Raw genomic sequence first — 20905 nt, 5'->3', positions numbered from 1 at the left:
AGCGCTAGAATCACGAGGGCCTACGGTTGGCCTAAACACCGCCTCAATCCTCCTCTGCTCGCAAGTCCCCCTCTAGTACTAGCTATTGGAAGGGGCAATGCCGGCCTCCGGCCACCGCAAAAGATCCCCAGCAGATCGCATGCTTGGAGCCTCACGGCTCCCTTCAAAATTCTCTCTCTTCTCTTTCTTGCGAACTCAGCCTCTCGGGAGGGCTAAAAAAAGGTTTGAAGGAGTAGCTATAAGTGGTTCAAACGTGAGGAAGGCCCTTATTTATAGGACCAAGGGCGGACTGAGCAGACTAAGGCCTCTGCACCGCATGGCGCACCATGGGAGGCCACAGCCAAAGTCAGATGCCCACATGTGGTTAGGAAAATGAGACCTTCCCAAATGCAGGACCGGTACAGTGTCAACAAGACCACTCGGCACTGTCTGGGTCACGAACCCCGACACACGGCACACTGACACAACAGGGCTCAACAGTTGCGCCCACATCGTTAGGGCGTCCTGACAGGGCAGGACAAAACAGCCACCTACCGCATTGAACGCACTAGCTCGCAAGGGGTCGAGCGGCGAAGCTCGGATAGGCCACGACTACAAACTCATGAACGATCATCTCAGTGCTTTCACGATCACTTCAAGATCGCAAAAACGCTCAGGGGCTATTGTTGGGGTCATGATCCCTGGGTGTCTCAAGGCATCGAATAACGAGCAGGTCGGACAGCCCATGATATTAAAGCCAAACTTAAGCCCGAACGACCGAAGCCTAGCTAAGCTAAGCGGTCCGGGCCAATCATCAAAGCCGGAGTCAGCCATGACCCCTTCCTCTTGCCTTAGTCGCACGTTACGCGGCAACTCATGACCTCTTGCCGTCCCCACCCATGGGAAGGGATGGGAGAGATTGAGTCCAGCCAAGCGTGCCTGCTCCGACAGGAGCAAGTACGCCGCACTAACCTCACAAGGACCGAGGGGACAACGGTCACCTCAGCCTAGTCAGACGCCATCCCTACGCCACGCAGCAGAGAAAAGACAACACCACCAAGCGATGATGGCAGGTATGGAGAACCACAGTCCAAATACGGCCAGACAAGATGTTTGTACGATCCCACCCGCTACGGGATAGGATCCACGATGATGACCTTGACTTAGAGGCCATCCAAGCCAATGCAGGCCATGATCTCAGAACTCGAGATCATGGCCACTAACTTCACAAGTAGCAAGACAATTGACGACCCGGGGGCTGCTACCTACTCCTATACGATGCCTCTGGATGATCAGGAGGCGATGACAAAGACCACGGCAAGACCACGTTGTGCAGAACGGCTGCCGAAACATCGTCATGCCCATAGTACCGCCATGACGGGCACTGTGGCACCACGTCACGCCATGTCGTGACGTGAGCATAAGACCATGACAACAACCACGTCCAGACGTGCACCACAAGACAACGTAACTTACAAGCCAAGTTAGATAGCCCCCCTCCCTAAGGCTCACGGCCCCTCGATCGAGGGAACCTCCTTCTTTGTAACCTGGCCCGGACCCTATATAAGGGCAGCCAGGGCCTCCTTTCGGGGCATCTTGATCATCTGATCCTATCATTCTCATTCTCACTGGGCTCTCGAAGCTTTCCTTCGGGCAGCCCTTCTTCTAGCTCTAGCTCTCCTACCTCTTTCACCATTCTTGCACCTCTCATTGTAAGAACTTCAGAGCATTAAAGCGAGGAACACGCACTTGATCATCTCTGAGAGTAGACGTAGGGCTCTAACTTGAACCAGTATAAATCATCGTATCTTTTGGATGCTACCATGGTCTTCCTAGAGCAACGCGATATTCATATAAATTTACTAGTCCGGTTTACAAAACACCGACAGATATGCTTTAGTGCAATTTTTTTTTTAGCTTTAGATCTATACTTTTCTGTAATTAATTCATAACTGCAGTTTCTGTGATTCAATAGTGAATTTTTTATGGTGGGCTAATTATTGCATGCTTGACATGTAGCAAAAATTTCATGATTATTGGATCATGCACAACTGAGTTATACATTTATCTAGGTCTACAGATCAAGCATGAAATGATTAGCCCACCATCAAAAATTCACCATAGTTACACAAGAGAAACTGTAGCTAAGAATTAATTATAGAAAAGCATAGATTAAAGTTACAACAAAAACTTTATACTAAAGCATATCATATCATGTGTTCACTGTTTAGATCTACTCACGTGGAGTCCAACACAATTGAATTTTTCTATTTTATGATTTTTCAATAATTCAACCGAAATAAACATGAAAGAAAAAAAAGAGAAAAACCAGACACGGGCCAAGTTGCCGGTTTTAGAAGATAGAGGAGGAACTATTTTTGCTTTTAGATTTCAGGAGGAAAAGCTAACTTTTACCATAGTTAAGGGAAACAAAACAGACTTTTTCTTTCTCCATTCAGATTTATGGCATTACCGCCACCTCCGAGCAGGAGCCCAGCTTTTCCTCTCCCTCCTCTGCCTTATATAATAAAAAAACAATGTTGGCCTCCTGCTGCAGGCAATGGCCCACAGGCGTCACATGCCCACTGTATTGTAAACGAGCAGGCCTACGTTTCATCTTGTTAAAAGCCCACACTGTATGAAACTGCATCTACAAATAAAAAAAAGCCCATTCCTGTCCAGCCGCCTTCCTCTCAATGCCTTCCAGCATTGGATGGGAATGAGAATGGGGCGTGAATGGGCCGACCCGCACCTGGCCTTGGACCAATCTCGTGGCCTCAAAAGTCAACTTGTCATGAATCAACCCATTTTATTTAAAGGTCATATATGGCCTCTTTAGTCTAATGAATAATATAAGTCGCCCAAATATTTCTCTATTACCGTAGGCTGTAAATAAATACTATCAACCTATCAACCCTTTTAGAAAAGATAAGAGACAAGACTGAAATGTACTATGATGACAATGAAGGTTATTAGTAATACATCAGATTAATTAAGTTTGTAAGTGAACCATGATTCTAATTTCACTTCCGAAAAAATGATATTTCTCAAGCTACTTCTAAAGCATAGACGTGCTTACACGTTATGATCAACCATGCTTATTTAGAAGAAGAAAATGTAAATGACCTCCCCCTTTTCATCTCGTAGGACCAAAGAAAGATCTCGTTGAAGCAGAAGCGCCTGAGGCTCCCCCTGTTGTCGCCGTTTGACAACTGTGAAAACACAGTTCCTGAAGAAAATGTTAAATTGCCACAAAACCGACCGTATCCACACATTTCGTTAAACCAAACTTCACATCGCAGATGCACAGGTGCATTATTTGTAGCAGGGCATTTTGTAAGTACTGTGCGCAAGACCTTTACCTTGTTTTTTAGCACTACTTCAGCAGTACATTCAGCGAAGGAACAGTGTTTTTCTCTCACAATAAATCAACATCAGCAGCAGCCAAATTTCAGCGAAACAAACAGGGCCATTTACTTCTCATGCCATGACCTGTCTCAAGTACTAGGAGGTATGATTGAATATAAACAGATATACAGTATTGTTTCTTCATTCAGTCCAATCAATTTGATAACACAACCAGAGTTGACCTGCTCTTGTAGTTCCAAATAAACACTTGGTATATTTCAAAATGATAAAATGTAATAACCTGTGTGAATAATTAATGCTTGGCTAAAAAATGTTCATGTCAGGATGCACTTGCTTGATACAATTAAAACAATACATTATGGAAAATGAACAAAAATGGGGTAGCTTCATTCACAGAAGCCTAGAAAAAAATTGAGACGGATCCGAATTAAGAGATTTTTTTATCTACCATGATATGGGCATGGTAGAAAGAATTGAAAAGGCATTCACTTGACAATATAATGAATATCTCCTAACAATTTTATTCATGGTTGCATTAATGTTACATTAGTACCCTGTGAGTAAATACACATGCATGTGGTCAAAGTGAAGTGAGGGCCATGCATCTATGGATTTCATCTACTTTCACAATTTACACATTTGATGTATGTTGCTTCCGCATTATAGTAGATAATCATAATAGAAAAAGAAAATACTATCAGGAAGTATTAGGGGCAAGCTGTCAATATAACTATAGAAATGCCTCACGTTTTCTCTTTCTAAATGTGCAGGGTCAATGACATCATTGTAATTTGTAAGCACCCAAAGGTCTCTTGAGCGGATTCTTTTGAGGCTTCCTCGGCAGAAAGGGCAAGACTCCGATCTCTTATACCTATACCAACAACAAGATAACATTAAGCAAAGCTATGAATAGAAGGCAAAAAAAGTTATAACACATGGGCATACATTGTATTATTAAACAACTAAAATATAGCGCTATAATTAGACTCAGAATCCATATCCAAATTGCATAAGCCTGTTCAAATTCACATACAGATAGTAAAAATTATGAAAGGCAATTACCAATCTCTATAGCACTTTATGCACATTGCATGACTGCAATTAGGCAGGACCATCTTGGTGCATGCCTCCATGCAAATCCCACATTCATCCTCCCTTTCCAGATCCTTACCAGAAAGCTTTTTCCAATCCTCCATCCTTCTCCTACTCACTATATCTTTGCATCGACCCTTCCCCTTCAGGTCCCTCTTGATCAAACTACTCTCAAGCTGCTGCAGAATAGGATAGATAATTGCTGCAATGCAAGAAACTTATGAGAGTTCAAGTCCAAAGCAGATTGATGTGGAGGTTAGAAAATGCCCATGTAGGCTAGAGATTACCATAGAATTCCCTAAGGCTTGCCCGCCTTTCATATGTCGACACTGAGCTATCTCCATCAGCATAAACCTGTGTAAACAAAACATGAAGAATTTAATTCCCGACACCCTGGCCTCCTGTACAGAGAAACAAATATAACAGGCCCAAATTCCAAAACTACATACTGCAGTTTTACCTTGCATATGAGAATGTGAAACAGTCCTAAATAGCTGGGAAGAGCATAACAGCAGCCGCAGTCCAGCCATTGGATGAAGTACAAGAAGAATGGAGCCAGGGAGCTGAACGACAGCCTCATCTGCACACATGCTCCACCATAATTCCTCTGAACGGCATCCGCCCTGGAATTTGCAAACCAGCAGTAAGTTGAAACTGTCCAACCTAACCAATCATCACAGCAGCATTGAATTGAAGAACACATAAGAGAGAAAAAATCGTTACGCCAAAGAAGCATTCATCAGAAATGCAATGGATTATGGCTGGCCAACATACCGATTGTGTTTTTCCCAAATTCCTAGCATAACCGCAGGTGAACTCCCAAAATTACTCTATTCGTTGATTAATTGGAGTGAATTTACTAAATTACCACCCTACGCTGGGAGTCGACAAATTACGGCCTTTCCAAACTGGGCACTTTCCCCAATTTCAGCGCGCGTGGTCATAAGAAAAATATAATCCAAGGCGCAAGCGAGGAGAGAAATGCCCAAAATAGCGCACAATCCAGGGCAGGGTGAGAGGTAGGGATGCTTACATGGCGTTAGCGTGGTGGATGTCTGCCTCTAGGGCTTTGAGGGGGCCTCTCAGCGGGAGCTGCCGCCCCAGCTCGCCCCGCTGCGCCATGGACCGGCCGCCCTCCCACCAAGAACCCGAGTTCTCGATCGCCGGCCCCCGACGCCAATAGACTGTGCCAGCTGCCTTCCTTCTCCTCCCTGGGGTAGAGAGAGAAAGCTCGCAGCTTTCCGTCAGGGTGGGGGGAGAGAGAGGGCTAAGAAAGGTGAAGGGAGAGAGAAGGACGGAGGAGAAGATGAAGAAGCTTGTGGAGACGGAAAGACCGAAGGATGGACTTTGGGGAACCCTTTTGGATTGTTCGTACTTCGGATGTGCAAATCTTTTCCTTTGTACGATTATAATAATCTCATCTGTTGATGGGTCGCGGAGACGCAGCGATTACGGCCTAGAATCGCGTGATTATATTATTCAATTCATTGCGGAGACCGTAAAGGCCGTTTTCATCGCCGTTGATGGTAAAAAATTCAATTGGCTCTTTACTCCCTGCATTCTCGAATAGGAATTTAGGTAACACGGCAAAAAAAAATCAATTTCTATGTTTTAAAAAAAATAAACAGATTTTGTGTAATTTCTATGAAATTTATGTGTTTCAAACATTTGCTCTTATCATTTCTACGGAAGGAAATCAACGAAAAGTGTAGCATCCCCTGAATTCTAAGATCTTTTTTTAAGTAAAATCCACCGTAGGCCCTTGACCTTGTTCCGCAATGTCATCCAGATCCATGTACTTAGGAAACCAGGTTTACAAATCCTTTAACTTGCTAAATGTATCATTTACATCCAAAACCGGGTTTGGGAGGCTGTTTTGTCCCGCCTGGACTGCCACGTTGGCCTGGTTGACTCGATCTGACCAGCTTGGACCTGAGCAGAATATGCAAAAAGGCCCCGTGTGTGCTGCGTTTCATTTGGTGGGCCTGCTTCGTCCTGGAGTAGGCGGAGACAACGGGAGTGGCGACGCGCGGGACAGAGCGCTGCGGCGGTGACGGGAGAGGGCGCGACCCTCGCTGGCGGCTAGCTTTGGTGCTGCAGGCACAGGCTACGCGCGGGACTTGGCTACGCGCGGGACGGAGCTGCTGAAGACTGGTGCGGCGGCGACGGGAGAGGGCGCGACCCCCGCAGGCAGCTGGTGCTGCTGTGGCGACGACGAGGGAGGGCGCAACCCCTGTAGGCGGCTGGCTTCGGCGCTGCAGGAGCCATGGTTGCCAGGTTTCGCCTTGATGGCGAGCCGCCGTCAGACTACGGTGAGTTCGTCGGAACCCTAATCGCCTTGTTTCAGTGGTTCTTTGTCAATGTTACGGTCTATGGTTACTGTCATGTAGTTGGATTGTTGGGTAAATTAGTGATTTTAGGGTTTTGATGGAGTTGGTGTTTGGTTAGGATTGTCTAGTTCACTGAAGCTCTGTGTAATTTAGGTCCCAATTCGAACAAATTCTCGCTAGGAGTCCATCATGGGGTTTTTTCATGCGGTCAGGGTGTGAACAAAACCTATGTTGATGGTAAATTAAGTCACTTGGGAAGATGGCTTGGAAGCCGAATTGTGGTGCTTTTTTGGATAGAAGACCTCCTATTGTAGCTTGATTATGTGGTTGGCAAGGTTAAGGTGTATTGGCTTTTGCTCAGCAAACAGTTGCATGATGGCCTTAGAATCATTGAATCTAATGATGATACCTTAGTCATGAAACAAATTATTGGTAGGGTGAACAATTTCGTGCTATATCTTGATCAGTACAACCAGATAGGTAACAACAACATTTGGGATGATGTTGTAATCAATCCAGTTGCTGATTTACCCAAGGTTGTGAGCCCTGTTAAGGTCAATTATGTGGATAAGAACCTAATGGAGAAGCTATCAGACTTTTCTAGCTAGTTGCCGAGGAAGGAAGAAGATCAGGGAGTAGACACAGAAGGATCAAACTATGATGATAGTGATTATGACTTTGAAGATGGTGATGATGACTTATTTGAGGACAATGTAGATGAAGAGGTTGTGGATGAGGGTTTAGGAAAGAGGAAGAAGGCAAAGAAGGCTAAGTCACTAGCTGGTACATCACAAGGAGAATCATCTAGTCCCAAGGATGAGGCATCTAGTGGTTCAAATGGTGATGTGGATTTGCCTGATGACTCCGATGGAGAAGGCCAAGTGAAGTTGAAGTTCAAATCATTCAACCCTGAGGATCTAGTCAATCCAACCTTTAAGGTAGGCAAGATATTCTCTAGTGTGGAGCTCCTAAGAAAATCCATCATAGAGTATAGCCTAAAACACAGAGTTGACATTAGGATGCCTAGGAATGACAGGAGCAGTGTTGGGGCTCATTGTGCTGTTGGCTGCCCCTAGACATTGTATGCTTCATTAGACAATAGAACTAAGGCATTCATGGTCAAAACTTATGTGGGAGAGCACAACTATAGGAAGGAATGGGTTCTCAAGAGGTGCACAGCCAAGTGGCTATCAAAGAAGTACACTGAGACCTTTAGAGAAGATAGCAAGATGACACTAGGCAATTTTGCAAGGATTGTGCAGAAGGACAGGAACCTGACAACCTCCAGGAGCAAGTTAGCTAGGGCAAGGAGAATGTCTATGGATAGGATATATGGTGATGAGCTTGAGCAGTTCAATCTGTTGTGGGATTTTGGTAATGAACTGAGGAGGTCAAACCTAGGAAGCATTTTCTATGTTGGTCTCAATGATGGCCATTTTAGTCACATGTATTTCTCACTTGATGCATGCAAAAGGGGGTTCCTAGCTGGCTGCTGGCCTATCATTTGCTTGGATGGATGTCACATTAAGACCATCCTCAACATGATTATGAAGATCAAAGACCAATTAATGAACAGGGTGTACAACAAGCAGCAGGATGTTCATGACAAGTGGCTAGGCCCTATCTATCCCAAGATTAGGAAGAAAATTCTCCAGAACTCAGAGTGGGCCAACACTTGTTATGTTTCTCCTACTGGTAGAGGTGTTTTTGAAGTGAAGGATAGAGATTACCAGTACACAGTTAAAATTTATGACAAGCACTATGACTGCAGGAGGTGGAACTTGACTGTCATTCCCTGTAGTCATGCCATGTCTTGCTTGAGACATGAAAGGATCCCTACTGAAGATGTCATACCTCAATGCTACACTACTGAAACTTATAGTGCTGTGTATGGATTCAATGTGATGCCATGTTCTGACAAGACCAACTAGATGAAAATGAATGGTCCTAATATTGAGCCTCCAATATATGAGAAGAAGATAGGAAGGCCACCCAAATCTAGGAGGAAGCAACCCCATGAGATTCAGGGAAAAATGGACCTTCAATGTCTAGGCATGGCATCATCATTCACTGTTCCTGGTTCCATGAGCCTAACCACAATTCCAAGGGATGTCCACTGAAGAAGGTAGGCATCAGGCCAAAACAACAAGTGAGAAGGCATCCAACATCTTTTACAGCAACAACAGGAGATAAGGAAGAAGAGAATGCAACCTATACATAGCAAGGCACAGAGGAAGTGATGCTAGAACAACACCTACAGCCCATAGTGCAACCATTGGAGGTCCAAGAAACCATGTTGTCCCAGATGTTAGCATAGGTGAACTACTTGTAGCACAATTCCATTGTGATTAATGCAGCACAATTCATGGCCACTTGTCTTCATCTTCTTGTAAGTAGCAGATCCTGTGAATGTGTCACTTGATCATTGGCCTCTCCCTTCCTCATCATTCATCGACAACAACCAGCCCACTACAAGGCCACTTGTCCTCACCACAGCAACAAAACAAGGAAGGTCCAAGAGCAAGAATCAGGCAAAGAAGAAGAATGGCACTTCTGCCAGAGAGAAACCTTCAAAGAAGAGGAAAAATCCACCAAAGAACAAAGATCCTGCAACAGATCTTGGTTCTGCTGCAGCACCAAACCTAAACTGATGGGCATGGTGCAACCATTAACCATTTTGTTAATAGCTTTTGGGTACACCTTTTGGTGGCACACACACAGTTACAAACCTGTTGTGAGGTCTGTGTGTTGGATGTGTTAGTTTACTAACGATAGTGACATGTTTAAGATGGGCTCATTGTGTGTAATATGTAATGGGTCCATAACTCTTTTTAAGTGTCAAATGATCTAAGTCTGGCTTCTATGCTATGGTAGCACCAAACCTCCGTATGGATGCTGACTGTTATTTGGAAGTAATGATCAGTGACATTTTCACTCTTGTTGTTTAACTGATTTGAATAATTGTATGTTTTTTTATCTGATCTGTGCTTACATACATATGAATTGCAAGAAATCTTATTGATACATAACAAAGGATTGAGTTCATACATAGCACTAGGATTGACTACATTCATTTCATAGCCACTAAGGCTGTCAGCCTACACTCTAATGTTGTTCATTTCTTCAACAGAACAAAGATAATGCACAATAAAGCCACAACACCACAACCACACAGAAGTACCAAGACCTTATATAATGATACTACAACCTTAGCTGTGCCCACTAACATAGAAAGCACATTCGTGACATCTCCATCTTCCTCCTCGAGTTTCAGCAAGCCTTCAACCTTGGACTCATCTTATACATCTTGAATCTGCTCTCCTTTTCTTATGCACATTTTAGCCTGCCCAACAGATCCATGTAGTCTGCCTCCCAATAGAAAAACAGGCAACCACATCCTTCCCTTTGACAAGAAAGAACAATAGAAGGCATTAAACTCCAAGGCGACTGAACTGCTGGCAAATCAAGATTGAAGCAATACCTGATGATAGGGGCATACGAAGAAGATGCGGTTTGGATTCAATATCATCATTGACAGGCACTCAACCACCTCAGCCTTCTGAAGGGTCGAGATGGCGACTAGAGGGGGGGTGAATAGTCCTTTTTGAAACTTAATCATGTTGGCTAACCGAAATAAGTACGGAATTAAAACTATCGGTCTAGCCAAGACTACACCCCTCTATATATGTTCACTAGCACCTTGCAAAGATACTAATTATGCAACTAAGGTGCCGGGCTAGCTAGAGCTCTTCTAAACAATTCTAGGAGCAAGGTTACACAAACCTATGCCACTAGTACTTTAAGCAACAAGTGAGCTCCTACACATGCTAATAAGCAAAAGCACAAAGCTAACTAAGCTCACTAGCAATGCTCAATAACAAGGCAACCAATGCCTAATTAGAGAGCGTAAATACTTAGCTACACAAACTAAGAAATGTGACTAACAAGGTTACTAAAACCAAATTAGCCACGCAAGGGAGCTACTTCTATGCTACACAATCAAGAAGGTAATTAGCAAGCTACACAAGCTATCTAATTACAAGAGCAACTACACAAGCTTAATATGTATAAAAGTAATTGCAAGCTTGTGTAATGGGGATGCAAACCAACGGGAAGAACAAGGTTGACACGATGATTTTTCTCCCGAGGTTCACGTGTTTGCCAACACGCTAGTCCTCGTTGTGTCGACCGCTCACTTGGTGGTTCGGTGGCTAATTAGCATCACCCGCTAAGTCCGCACGTCGGGCGCCGCAAGAACCTACCCCTTGAGTGAGGGTAGCTCAATGACACGCTTTACTAGAGTTGCTCTTCGCGGCTCCCACGGGGCAAGCACAATGCCCCTCACAAGCACTTCTTCGGAGCGCCGCACAAGCTTCTTGCAGGCTTCGACGGAGACCACCACCAAGCCATCTAGGAGGTGGCAACCTCCAAAAGTAACAAGCACCACTAGCTTGCAACTCGATCACCTAGTGCCACTTGATGCAACCTCACGATGCACTCGTACTAGAATCGCTCACTCACACAATCGAATGATCACTATCAAGCATATGTGTGATGGAGGGCTCTCAAGCACTCACAAGCATAGACACTAAGTCCCCTTAGGTGCTCAGCACCAGCCATGGCCAAAGGCCACTTCTACTTATAGCCCCAAGGGCTAAACTAGCCGTTACCCCTTCACTGGGCAACTGTCGGGTCGACCGGACGCTCCGGTCGTGTTGACCGGACGCTGGACCTCAGCGTCCGATCGCCCGATGATAGCCACATGTCACCTGCGTTCAACGGCATTCTTCCGATCTCAACGGTCATCTTCTGACCGGACGCAGCAGCTTCAACTGACCGGACGCTGGACCTTCAGCGTCCGGTCATTTATAGTAAGGTACCGACCTTGACCGGACGCGTCCGGTCGCACGTGATCGGACGCAGCCCAGTGTCCGGTCAAACTCCAGCTCCTGCATCATCATGCGTTAGCCTGACCGGATGCGCCTTGCCAGCGTCCGGTCACTTCTAGTGCCAGCGTCTGGTGCACCTAGTGAGACTCTATCTTTTCTGTGTAGGGCGCCGGTGGCATCGTCGGACTGTCCGCACTCTACGGGCGGACACTCCGCCGATGGAGTTTCTTCACCAAGTTGATCCACATCAACTCCAACTCTATCTCTTTTGTAAATGTACCAACACCACCAAGTGTACACCGCCATGTGTATGTGTGTTAGCTTTTCACAATCATTTTCCAAAGGATGTTAGCCACTCAACTTACCACGCCACTCGATCCTAGTGACGATGCAAAGTTAGATCACTCGAGTGGCACTAGATGACTGATATGCAAACAAGTTTGCCCCTCTTGATAGTATGGCCATCTATCCTAAACCCGGTCATAAACTTCTCTACACACCTATGACCGGTGAAATGAAATGCCCTAGGTTATACCTTTGCCTTGCGCATTCCATTCCATCTCCTCCAATGTCGATGCAACACATGCACCAACACGATCAACAATGATATGATCCACTTCATATCATCATGTGATCATATTGGTTCATCGATCTTGACTTTACTTGTTCTTCACCGTTGCCATCGTCCATCGACGCCAAGTCTTGCTCAAGCTTCACCGCCATGCGGTCCATCACTTCAAAGCCTTTGACTTGCCCTTCATGCTTGCAACCAGTCCATCAAGCCAAGTCTTGTCTTGATCTTCTCCACCTTGATCACATGACTCAGTGTCATGTCTCATGTGCATTTAAGCTCCTTCATCATCACATGTGTGAGCTTTGCAACATTTCTAAGCCATTTTCACCTTCATGGCATATGTTGCTCACACACATATACCTATAGACTAATCACCTGTGTATCTCACATAAACACAATTAGTCCACCTAGGTTGTAACTCAATTACCAAAATCAAACAAGGACCTTTCACCTTCCCAGACTTGTTGCACCAGATCAGGGGGAGGTCTGGCCTCAACCTTGGCCGCTGCTTCCTAGAGCTCGAGATCGAAGGGGCAGCCGTGGCATCCTGGTGCCTGGTGGAGAAGAATGAGAATGGGGAAAGAGAGTGGGGCTGAGGAAATGAGGACCACATACATAAAAGGAGGGAGAAAGCAATATGGCCAGGGGGAAGACTATAAAACAACCAACAAAATGGCGGGAGATTTCCCTCCCTTTCTACCTGCAGGCTAGCGTGGCAGTCCAGGCTGGACAAAACAGCCTCTCAAACCCGGTTTTGGATGTAAATGATACATTTAGCGAGTTAAAGGACCTGTAAACCTGGTTTCCTAAGTACATGGACCTTGATGACATTGCGGAACAAGTTCAAGGACCTATAGTGGATTTTACTCATCTTTTTTTCTATTTCTATTTTCTTGAAGGAACCATGGTTGAACTTAAGGTGTGTTTGGTATAGTTTCCAAAACAGCTTCAATTTTTGTGCCACGCCAACGAAAATGGCCTTCGCAGAAACAACTTCGGGCGTGAAGCTCCTGAAGTCGCGATAACTAGAGTCTCGTGGGTGGAGGTGGAGCGAAAAAAAACAAGCTTCACTTGGTTCCAACCTGCAGGGCACATATGGAGATGACCTTTTGTGCTCGTGGGTAGCAATGGCTCGTGACCACGCGTTCAACAACGGTCAAGGCTGAGACGGAGTTTTCAGCGGACGACGGTCAGTCTTGAGCGGGAGGCCAAGACAAGGTGCGATAATAGGATAGAGATGTGGAAGCCGTGGGTATGTGAGCGCGGTGTGGTAAGTGAGGTGGGTGAGTGCGGTAGGGGAGATGAGGCAGCGAGGGAGATGAGGTCGGTGAGGAAGCACGACAGATTTGGTGGGTGTGAGAGAGATAGAAATGGGAGAGGAAGAGATAAATGGGAGGAGAAATTAAAAAAAACTATTAAAGGAGCAATAAATAAAGGAAGAAAAAGGAAGGAAAAAAGAAAGAGAGAAAAATTGAAGAGCATAATGGGCATTTCATCCATTTTATCTACTAGAAGTTTTAACAAACAATTTTCTAATTAGTGAAGTTGGAGCTAGAAAAAACTATTTCATCAAAGAGGTGACAACTGAAGTTGTTTTAGTTAGAGTTAGAGTTATACCATGCGGCCTCTTATTGTTTACTGAACAACTAGGATGTTTGAATCCTATAAACAACAATAAATAAAAGTTATATGACCATTTTGAACTTGATGTGCAATGAAGTTTAATTTACTACATAGGACTAGACTTTACTATTATGGCTTTCAAAAGTATATGCTTATAAGCGAGACACTTGGAAAAAGCCACAAATCCATACTACAAGTAAGGATAGAGAAAACAACAATTGCCAATAATAGCTAAGTGGTGATCAATAAATAAAACCTTGTAATTTCGGATTGATCCTCAAATTTTTTAGTAGTTCTGAGGATGTTTCCACAATCCACTATTTTTAATGTTAATGAATAGAAAAATATGAAACCGATTGATCGAAACAAATAGGAGAAAGAAAACTAGCAAGCTAGGACTTGGGTGGCGTTGTATCTAGATTGATGAATTAATAAAAAAAGTATATAAGAATAAGTTCAAGTATCAACCTATGAATTTTGAACGTCCGAAAAGTTATTTGAATTTCATTGTAACTTTTAAAATGCCTCCCTTGGTTTTAGAAGATGAAATAGTTCTAAAGGAAACAAACATGAATAATTACTGAGCATAATTTAGTAAAGACTTTTTGAAGTAATTTCTATATACATCCTAAGACTTACTCTTAATAACATAGAAACGATGTTAGTATGGAAGTTTAAAATTGACTCTATTGGTTTTAGAAGATGAAATATTTTTCGAAGGAAAGAAACATGAGCAATTACTAATCGTAGTTTAGTTTTGAAATTTTGAAGCAATTTCCAAATATATCCTAGGAGTTGCTCTTAATATACAAATGATGTTAGGCCCCGTTTAGATCCGGAATTTTTTGGGTTTTGGGTACTGTAGCACTTTCGTTTGTATTTGGTAATTAGTGTCTAATTATGGACTAATTAGGTTCGAAAGTTTCGTCTCGCGATTTCTCATCCAACTGTGCAATTAGTTTTTTTTTCGTCTACATTTAGTACTCCATGCATATGCCATAAAATTCGATGTGACGAGTACTGCGCAAAAAATTTTGGGTTTTGGGTGGAACTAAACGGGGCCTTAGTATATGAAATCAATTGCATAAACCAATATAGTAGGAATTATAAAAAAAAGTATAATATTATTAACAACAAAAGAATCACGTTTACATGAAACAACGCAAGCAAAATATCAAAATTCCAAGATTTTCCTTATTTTGAAAAGTATGCCTAAATAGTTTGACTAAATGCAACTAAAACAAATACTTTTAGGAAATAAATTGCTAGACTTGTCACATCAACTTGGAATGTAGATAAAAACGAAATGCATAGCATGGGCAAAAAGAAAAAAAATCTCCTAGTTTTCTCTAAACCTTGAGGGAATCTCCATGTCTACAATGTGGTGTGTAGTAGATGCACCAGAGCTTGACGCCATCCTCGCCTCGGTCTAGCTACCATAGACAATAAGGTTGTCAAAATCTTGACCCTAAATCAGATCGGAACTTTGATGGTACTGTGATAGGACTGTAACTAATATGATCGTACAATCATAAAATATACTTATTAGAATTGTGGAATCAACCCAATAAACTTAGATCATAAAGTCACAAAAATAACATTATAGGACCATTGTTTTCATAACTATGACAAACACTCTAAAATTGTCGTGTTATGGTCAACCCCTTTTTCAAAACTCTGCTTCCCTACCATTTAATAAATAGTATCGATAGTGACGTTTCCCTCTATTCCGGCTATTGTTTCCTCATTAACCTAGCACCACACCCTATATATCATCGATACTCCTCAACCATATTGTAGGTTGTCATCCGGTTGTCATATACTTCTCTTATAAGGAACCAATGTCTAGAACCGTCCTGTTCTTCAGCACTACTTCAACAGTACTTTTAAGCGAACAAACGGTGTTTTTCTCTCAAAACAAATCATCATAAGCATCAGCATAAGCCAAATTTCAGCGAAAAATTAGTTGGTCCTCATTCTCATTTAGTAGATCTAACAGTCCTTTCAAAATTTTCTACTATTTTTTAATCTCAAAATAAATTAATAATCCACAAGCTATTATTGTCACTGTATGAAATTAACGAAATTTCAAATATATAACAATAAACTGAACCCATTGATAATTTTGCAACGACTGAGAAATAATTTGAATTTTATGTATCTTTCAAAACGCCTCTTTGCTTTTTAGGTGATTAAAATTAAACATTTTTGGTAAGGAAATAAAAATAAACGTAGGAAGCGACATCCTGGTATTTTGAGGGTTATTCTTAATTTTGAATTAGATGAAAGATAAGAAAAGCATGAGATCACTAACAGCAAAAGAATACCTTTATCATTAACAACCGGCTATTTACACAAAGAGAAGCCTTGTGTGCACTCAAACAATACAAGCACGATATTGAATTACAGGATTTTTCTTTCTTGTAAAAATCTCTGCCTACATAGTTTATCTGCATGTAAATTAAAACAAAACACTTTTGGGAAATATAAATAGCTTGTTTTTTGAAATCAAGCTGAAACTAATAAATAAAGAAAATGAGTAGCATGGGCTCAAAACCCCTCTCACTGCTCGCTCGCACCCACCCACCCCACCCCACCCTGCATTCCTTCTTGAGTGGGCCAACCGGAGCATCACTCCATCCTCTCCTCGGCCCAGCTAATGTAGTCATGCAGACATCCTAAATTGTCCCATCTGGTCAGCGCCTCCTTAAAACTGTTGCTTCTGGCTATTTAAGCAGTAGCTGCAGTGACGTTTCCCCCACATTTATTTCACGCGTTCTATCTGGCACCAGTAGGAACTACCGTAGATCATCATCCAGTTGCCGTATACCTCTTCTGTCTTGGCTGTCTAGTTGATGTAAGTTAGCCTATTGGCCTTGATGGTACGTTTTTCATTAAAAGAAAGTAGAGTTTGAAACGGTACAAGGACACCCCAGTAATCCTAGGATTACCACAGCGGTTCCTAAGACACACAACAGCAAAAGAAAGAAAAAACAGGAGAAAAAAGGTACATAGGCCCAGTGCCTCGACACCCTGACAGACTGAGAACCTGTGAAAGAAGATAACAACAGAACCTGTGAAAGAAGATAGCAACGCAATGGTAACCAACATGACGTTTTTTTTGTCATATAAACTATTTCCTCTTGATAAATTCATGCTTAAGTATATATAAGTTAAGTGAAAAAAATAGTGCACTCTAAACTTTGATCCGGACCCAACGTTGGTCTCGTGGTGAAATCAAATGTTATCCCTCTCAATCTCAACCCAACGTTGGTCTCATGGTGAAATCGAAAATCGTCCTTACAGACCTGCAAATTTTTTTTTACTTGCACTTCAATCCACCTCAATCTACATGCATTAGGGTAGATTGAGGTGAAAAATTAACTGTAAGAGAAAGAGAAACAGAGACGGGACGTCGTGTTACTTCACTTCTGATAATCAGGCACATGACATCTGATTGTGCATAGGCGTCTCAAGAGAAATGGAGCAGCCATGGAAGAGACTGCCCAAGAGCAATAAAGTTGCGCACTTTGGCCAACCAATTGTTCAAGAGCAACTTAGACTCTGTCCCTAATCTGGTGAACCGTGATTCCTCTGAGACCATGGTTCAATACTTCAATGGAAGTTAATTCCATCTGAGAAAGAACAGATACTTCGAAACATATAGTAACTGAAGACACCATGGCAACTATACCAAAGCATTTTGAGAATCCAGAAACATAGCATCAGTATGAAGACTACCAGAACATTATACGAGAAAGCATAACAGAACAAGGCTACAACCTAACACAGAAAGGAAATCTGACATGCCCTTATAAGACGCATCCGAAACAATGGATTCTGATTGCTGTTCTGGTGTTTTTACTTCTTACAAACAAATCGAGCCTCGATAGCTTCAGTCTTCACAGCACCACAGATTGGACATGCCGCAAGCCAGGCTCCGCACGGCTTGCATGCACAGAGGTGTTGGCATGGCAACACAAGCATACAGGCATTACCAGAGTTGCAAACCTTACAGATCAGATTGGGCTGTGTTGTCTCCACTGCTGTTCTCGCCATGCTCGATGCTTCACCTCTATAACTTGGAGCATCTAGATCATTAGATGAAACATGCGAATTCGCTTCCAGCTGCACGGTACGAAGCATACGGATAAGTGTCTGACTAATTTCATATGCAGCCATAGCGACCTTCATCCACTCATCTCTATCATGTAGTGTTGTTTCTAGATCCTCTTGCTTCTTCTGCAGCTCTATTCGCAGTCTGGCTATCTCATCATGCTTTTGCATCAGCACATCTCTTGTCACAGATTCCACAAGGTTCAGAAGAGTTGCGTTCTGCATAGATATTTGCTGCTGCAGTGACACCCGCAACTGTTCGTTCTGATTTTTTTCAAGAAAAAAAATGAAATAAGGAGCATAAGTTAGACAACATCAGGGTAAAATTAAGAACCAAAATGGTGGGCAAATAAACACTTACATGGAGTTGAAGGACCTGATCCAACTGCAGCCTGTGCTGTTCAAGGGAGAACCAAAATGATGACAGATTTGTGTGCTGTTGGCCAATCATATGACTATCTAAGACCTGACCTGTTGGTAAAGCGAAAGAAAGGGCATTTGCTTGTGGCCCATGAGGTTGATCAGCATTTTCAGAATGGGTTTTGAGGTTGTCCATTGCAGACACCTGAGTACCTGACAGTGTCTCCGATACTTGTTCGAAGTTTAGTGCAAAGGATACCTCCTTATATAGAAAAAAAGGGATTCGAGGTGCATAATCAATACTAGTGACTCCCGTAGTCCCCTATCCCTTGAGAAAGATGTATGCTATCTCTACTCATTTATTTAGCTGAAGTGTTCATGAACGTCACCTGTCTAGGTAGATTTTTACCTGTCCTATTCACTGCCAAAGATACATCTCCCCGGAAGTTTTTGTTCAACTCAAGGTCAGTCAAGCTTACCATTGATAACCTTGTGACGTTTGTCCCATAAATGCTTGTCTTATGTATTTAATAAGAGATACACTCCTTCCATCCAAATAAATTGCTACTTATTTGGTAGAGGATTCTATAGCCCAAAGGCTGGCACTAGCCAAATAATACAGGATGTATTAAACACTAGTATCCTTTGCTTAGTATCTATATTAACCTTAACTAAAACTGAAGTTTGAAAATTGTTGAGATTTTTTTTTTCTGGAACATGCAGGAGAGCAATGTATCCGTTTGTTAAAAAAGAGGAAATGTACAAACCCTAACTTCAAACAAATACTCAGCCGGTGGGGAAAGACCGCCCCATGGTATTGCACTACGAAGCTTTCAGTCAAACCGACCGAGAAACCCGTGATCCCATGCCTCACCCTATAAGGCCGAAAACTTACAATGATCTTCTGGGCTAGCGACTGCTGCAACTACCCCCTGGTAGGAGAGACAAACCAGCCATAAGTGCCGACAAAATTCTTGAGATTGTTTGTAGATTCCTTGGCGAACATCTGGGCAAGGAGCTTTTACGAGTCCTCCTCATGATTACCAAGGAGCAATCTTTATCCAAAAATCGGAATCGGAATCAAATAAAAATAAAACTCAGCGGGTGGGGGTAAAGCCGCCCCCACGACATTAGCGTTAGAAGAAATTCTCTTCCTAGCCCGGTCGAGAAAACCCCCCCAACGGCTGGCTGCTTGGACACGCCATAGGGTGCCCAGGACATGTGGGCCACGTGCATATCTCTGAAGACACCGCAGTTGTACGTGTATAACTTCAAACAGCCGACGAGGGTTTTTTTTTACCCTCAGCCTGAAATTCATTCCCACGTGGAGTCGAACTCAGGACTTGGGTATGCCACTGGAAAGCTCTGACCACCAGGGCTAGAGTCCTTTGGCAATCGGAATCAAATAAAAGGGAGAAAATTATCCAGAAGTAACTGAAGATGGAATTTAGGCCTTGACAAATGGAGAAACACAGGGTTTCCATGGGGCAAATTTGGTAGTCCCCAAGAAAAAAGCTTGGTAGGGTGACTTGCTGCTGTAGGAATCAGAAGAGCAGAGTTTCCATCGGTGTTGATCTAGGACATCTTGCTGAAGGACCAGGCAGATGCATCTACTAAAGGGTTAAGTCTAATTTACACCTTCCAACTTGCAGCAAAGTTCGGATTTCAACCTCGAACTTCAAAACCGGACAACTTTGGTCCTCTAACTCTCAAAAAAGTTCAACTTTCAACCTTCTACGCGGTTTTGCGGGTGAACAGTAACTTTTGATATTTTTAGGTGCGTCAGAATTTTATATTATTTTTTCGAGCATCTTAACTTCCTCAAAAAACTCAAAACTACAAAGTTGTAGATCTCATCGAGGTCTATAATTTATATATAAAAATTATCTTTATCCGACATCGTATTGAAGGGTTTTCTATTTTTTAAAATTTAAGTCTCATCACGCGATAAAATATGGTGCTGAAATTTTATATTATTTTTTCGACCATCTTACTGTCCTCAAATGAAAAAACTCAAAACTACAAAGTTATAGATCTCATAGAGGTCTATAATTTACATATAAAAATTATCTTCATCCGACATCGTATTGAAGGGTTTTCTATTTTTTGAAATTTGAGTCTCATCACACGACAAAATTGTTTCACGCGTGATGAGACTCAAATTTCAAAAAATAGAAAACCCTTCAATACGATGTCGGATGAAGATAATTTTTATATGTAAATTGTAGACTTCGATGAGATCTATAACTTTGTAGTTTTGAGTTTTTTCATTTGAGGACAGTAAGATGCTCGAAAAAATAATATAAAATTTCAGCACCATATTTTATCGCGTGATGAGACTCAAATTTCAAAAAATAGAAAACCCTTCAATACGATGTCGGATAAAGATAATTTTTATATGTAAATTGTAGACCTCGATGAGATCTACAACTTTGTAGTTTTGAGTTTTTTCATTTGAGGAAGTTAAGATGCTCGAAAAAATAATATAAAATTCTGACGCTCCTGAAAATATCAAAAGTTACTGTTCACACGCAAGTTGAACTTTTTCGAGTGTTGGAGGGCCAAAGTTGTCC

At 42.6% G+C, this 20905-nt stretch overlaps 2 protein-coding genes and 1 pseudogene across 4 annotated transcripts; 1 reads left to right on the top strand and 2 right to left on the bottom strand.

Moving 5' to 3' along the window:
• Positions 1–3056: 3056 nt before the first annotated feature.
• On the bottom strand, positions 3057–5805 carry LOC136551287 (E3 ubiquitin-protein ligase AIRP2-like). 3 transcript variants are annotated; one of them, XM_066542856.1, is made up of 6 exons: positions 5474–5805; positions 4901–5063; positions 4728–4794; positions 4411–4642; positions 4096–4219; positions 3057–3191 (listed from the first exon to the last, which is right to left on the bottom strand). In XM_066542856.1, the coding sequence occupies exons 1-6, from the start codon at positions 5560–5562 to the stop codon at positions 3078–3080; spliced, it is 789 nt and encodes a 262-aa protein (XP_066398953.1). In that variant the 5' UTR covers positions 5563–5805; the 3' UTR covers positions 3057–3077. The 3 variants fall into 3 exon arrangements, with proteins under 3 accessions (XP_066398953.1, XP_066398956.1, XP_066398955.1); XM_066542859.1 differs by lacking the exon at positions 3057–3191 and adding an exon at positions 3432–3471; XM_066542858.1 differs by lacking the exon at positions 3057–3191 and having other exon boundaries at positions 3521–4219.
• A 1381-nt stretch (positions 5806–7186) lies between these two features.
• On the top strand, positions 7187–8991 carry LOC136548368 (uncharacterized; annotated as a pseudogene).
• Positions 8992–17717: 8726 nt separating this feature from the next.
• LOC136551286 (probable BOI-related E3 ubiquitin-protein ligase 3) lies at positions 17718–18986 on the bottom strand. Its single transcript, XM_066542855.1, has 2 exons — positions 18334–18986; positions 17718–18236 (listed from the first exon to the last, which is right to left on the bottom strand). Exons 1-2 carry the CDS (start codon positions 18526–18528, stop codon positions 17718–17720), a joined length of 714 nt encoding a protein of 237 aa, XP_066398952.1. The 5' UTR covers positions 18529–18986.
• Positions 18987–20905: the final 1919 nt, after the last annotated feature.

This window comes from Miscanthus floridulus, chromosome 4 (assembly GCF_019320115.1).
Source record: "Miscanthus floridulus cultivar M001 chromosome 4, ASM1932011v1, whole genome shotgun sequence".
Taxonomy (NCBI): Eukaryota; Viridiplantae; Streptophyta; class Magnoliopsida; order Poales; family Poaceae; genus Miscanthus; species Miscanthus floridulus.
The sequence above is the reverse complement of the archived record's forward strand: the minus strand, read 5'-3'. Positions and strand labels throughout refer to the sequence as shown.

Coding starts and splice junctions, on each gene's coding strand:
- LOC136551286 (XM_066542855.1), bottom strand. CDS start 18,528: ATGGACAACCTCAAAACCCATTCTGAAAATGCTGATCAACCTCATGGG. Junction 18,237..18,333: donor ATCAGGTCCTTCAACTCCAT/GTAAGTGTTTAT, acceptor GAAAAAAATCAG/AACGAACAGTTGCGGGTGTC.
- LOC136551287 (XM_066542856.1), bottom strand. CDS start 5,562: ATGGCGCAGCGGGGCGAGCTGGGGCGGCAGCTCCCGCTGAGAGGCCCC. Junction 4,795..4,900: donor TTCACATTCTCATATGCAAG/GTAAAACTGCAG, acceptor TTGTTTACACAG/GTTTATGCTGATGGAGATAG. Junction 3,192..4,095: donor CACATTTAGAAAGAGAAAAC/GTGAGGCATTTC, acceptor GTGTTTTCACAG/TTGTCAAACGGCGACAACAG.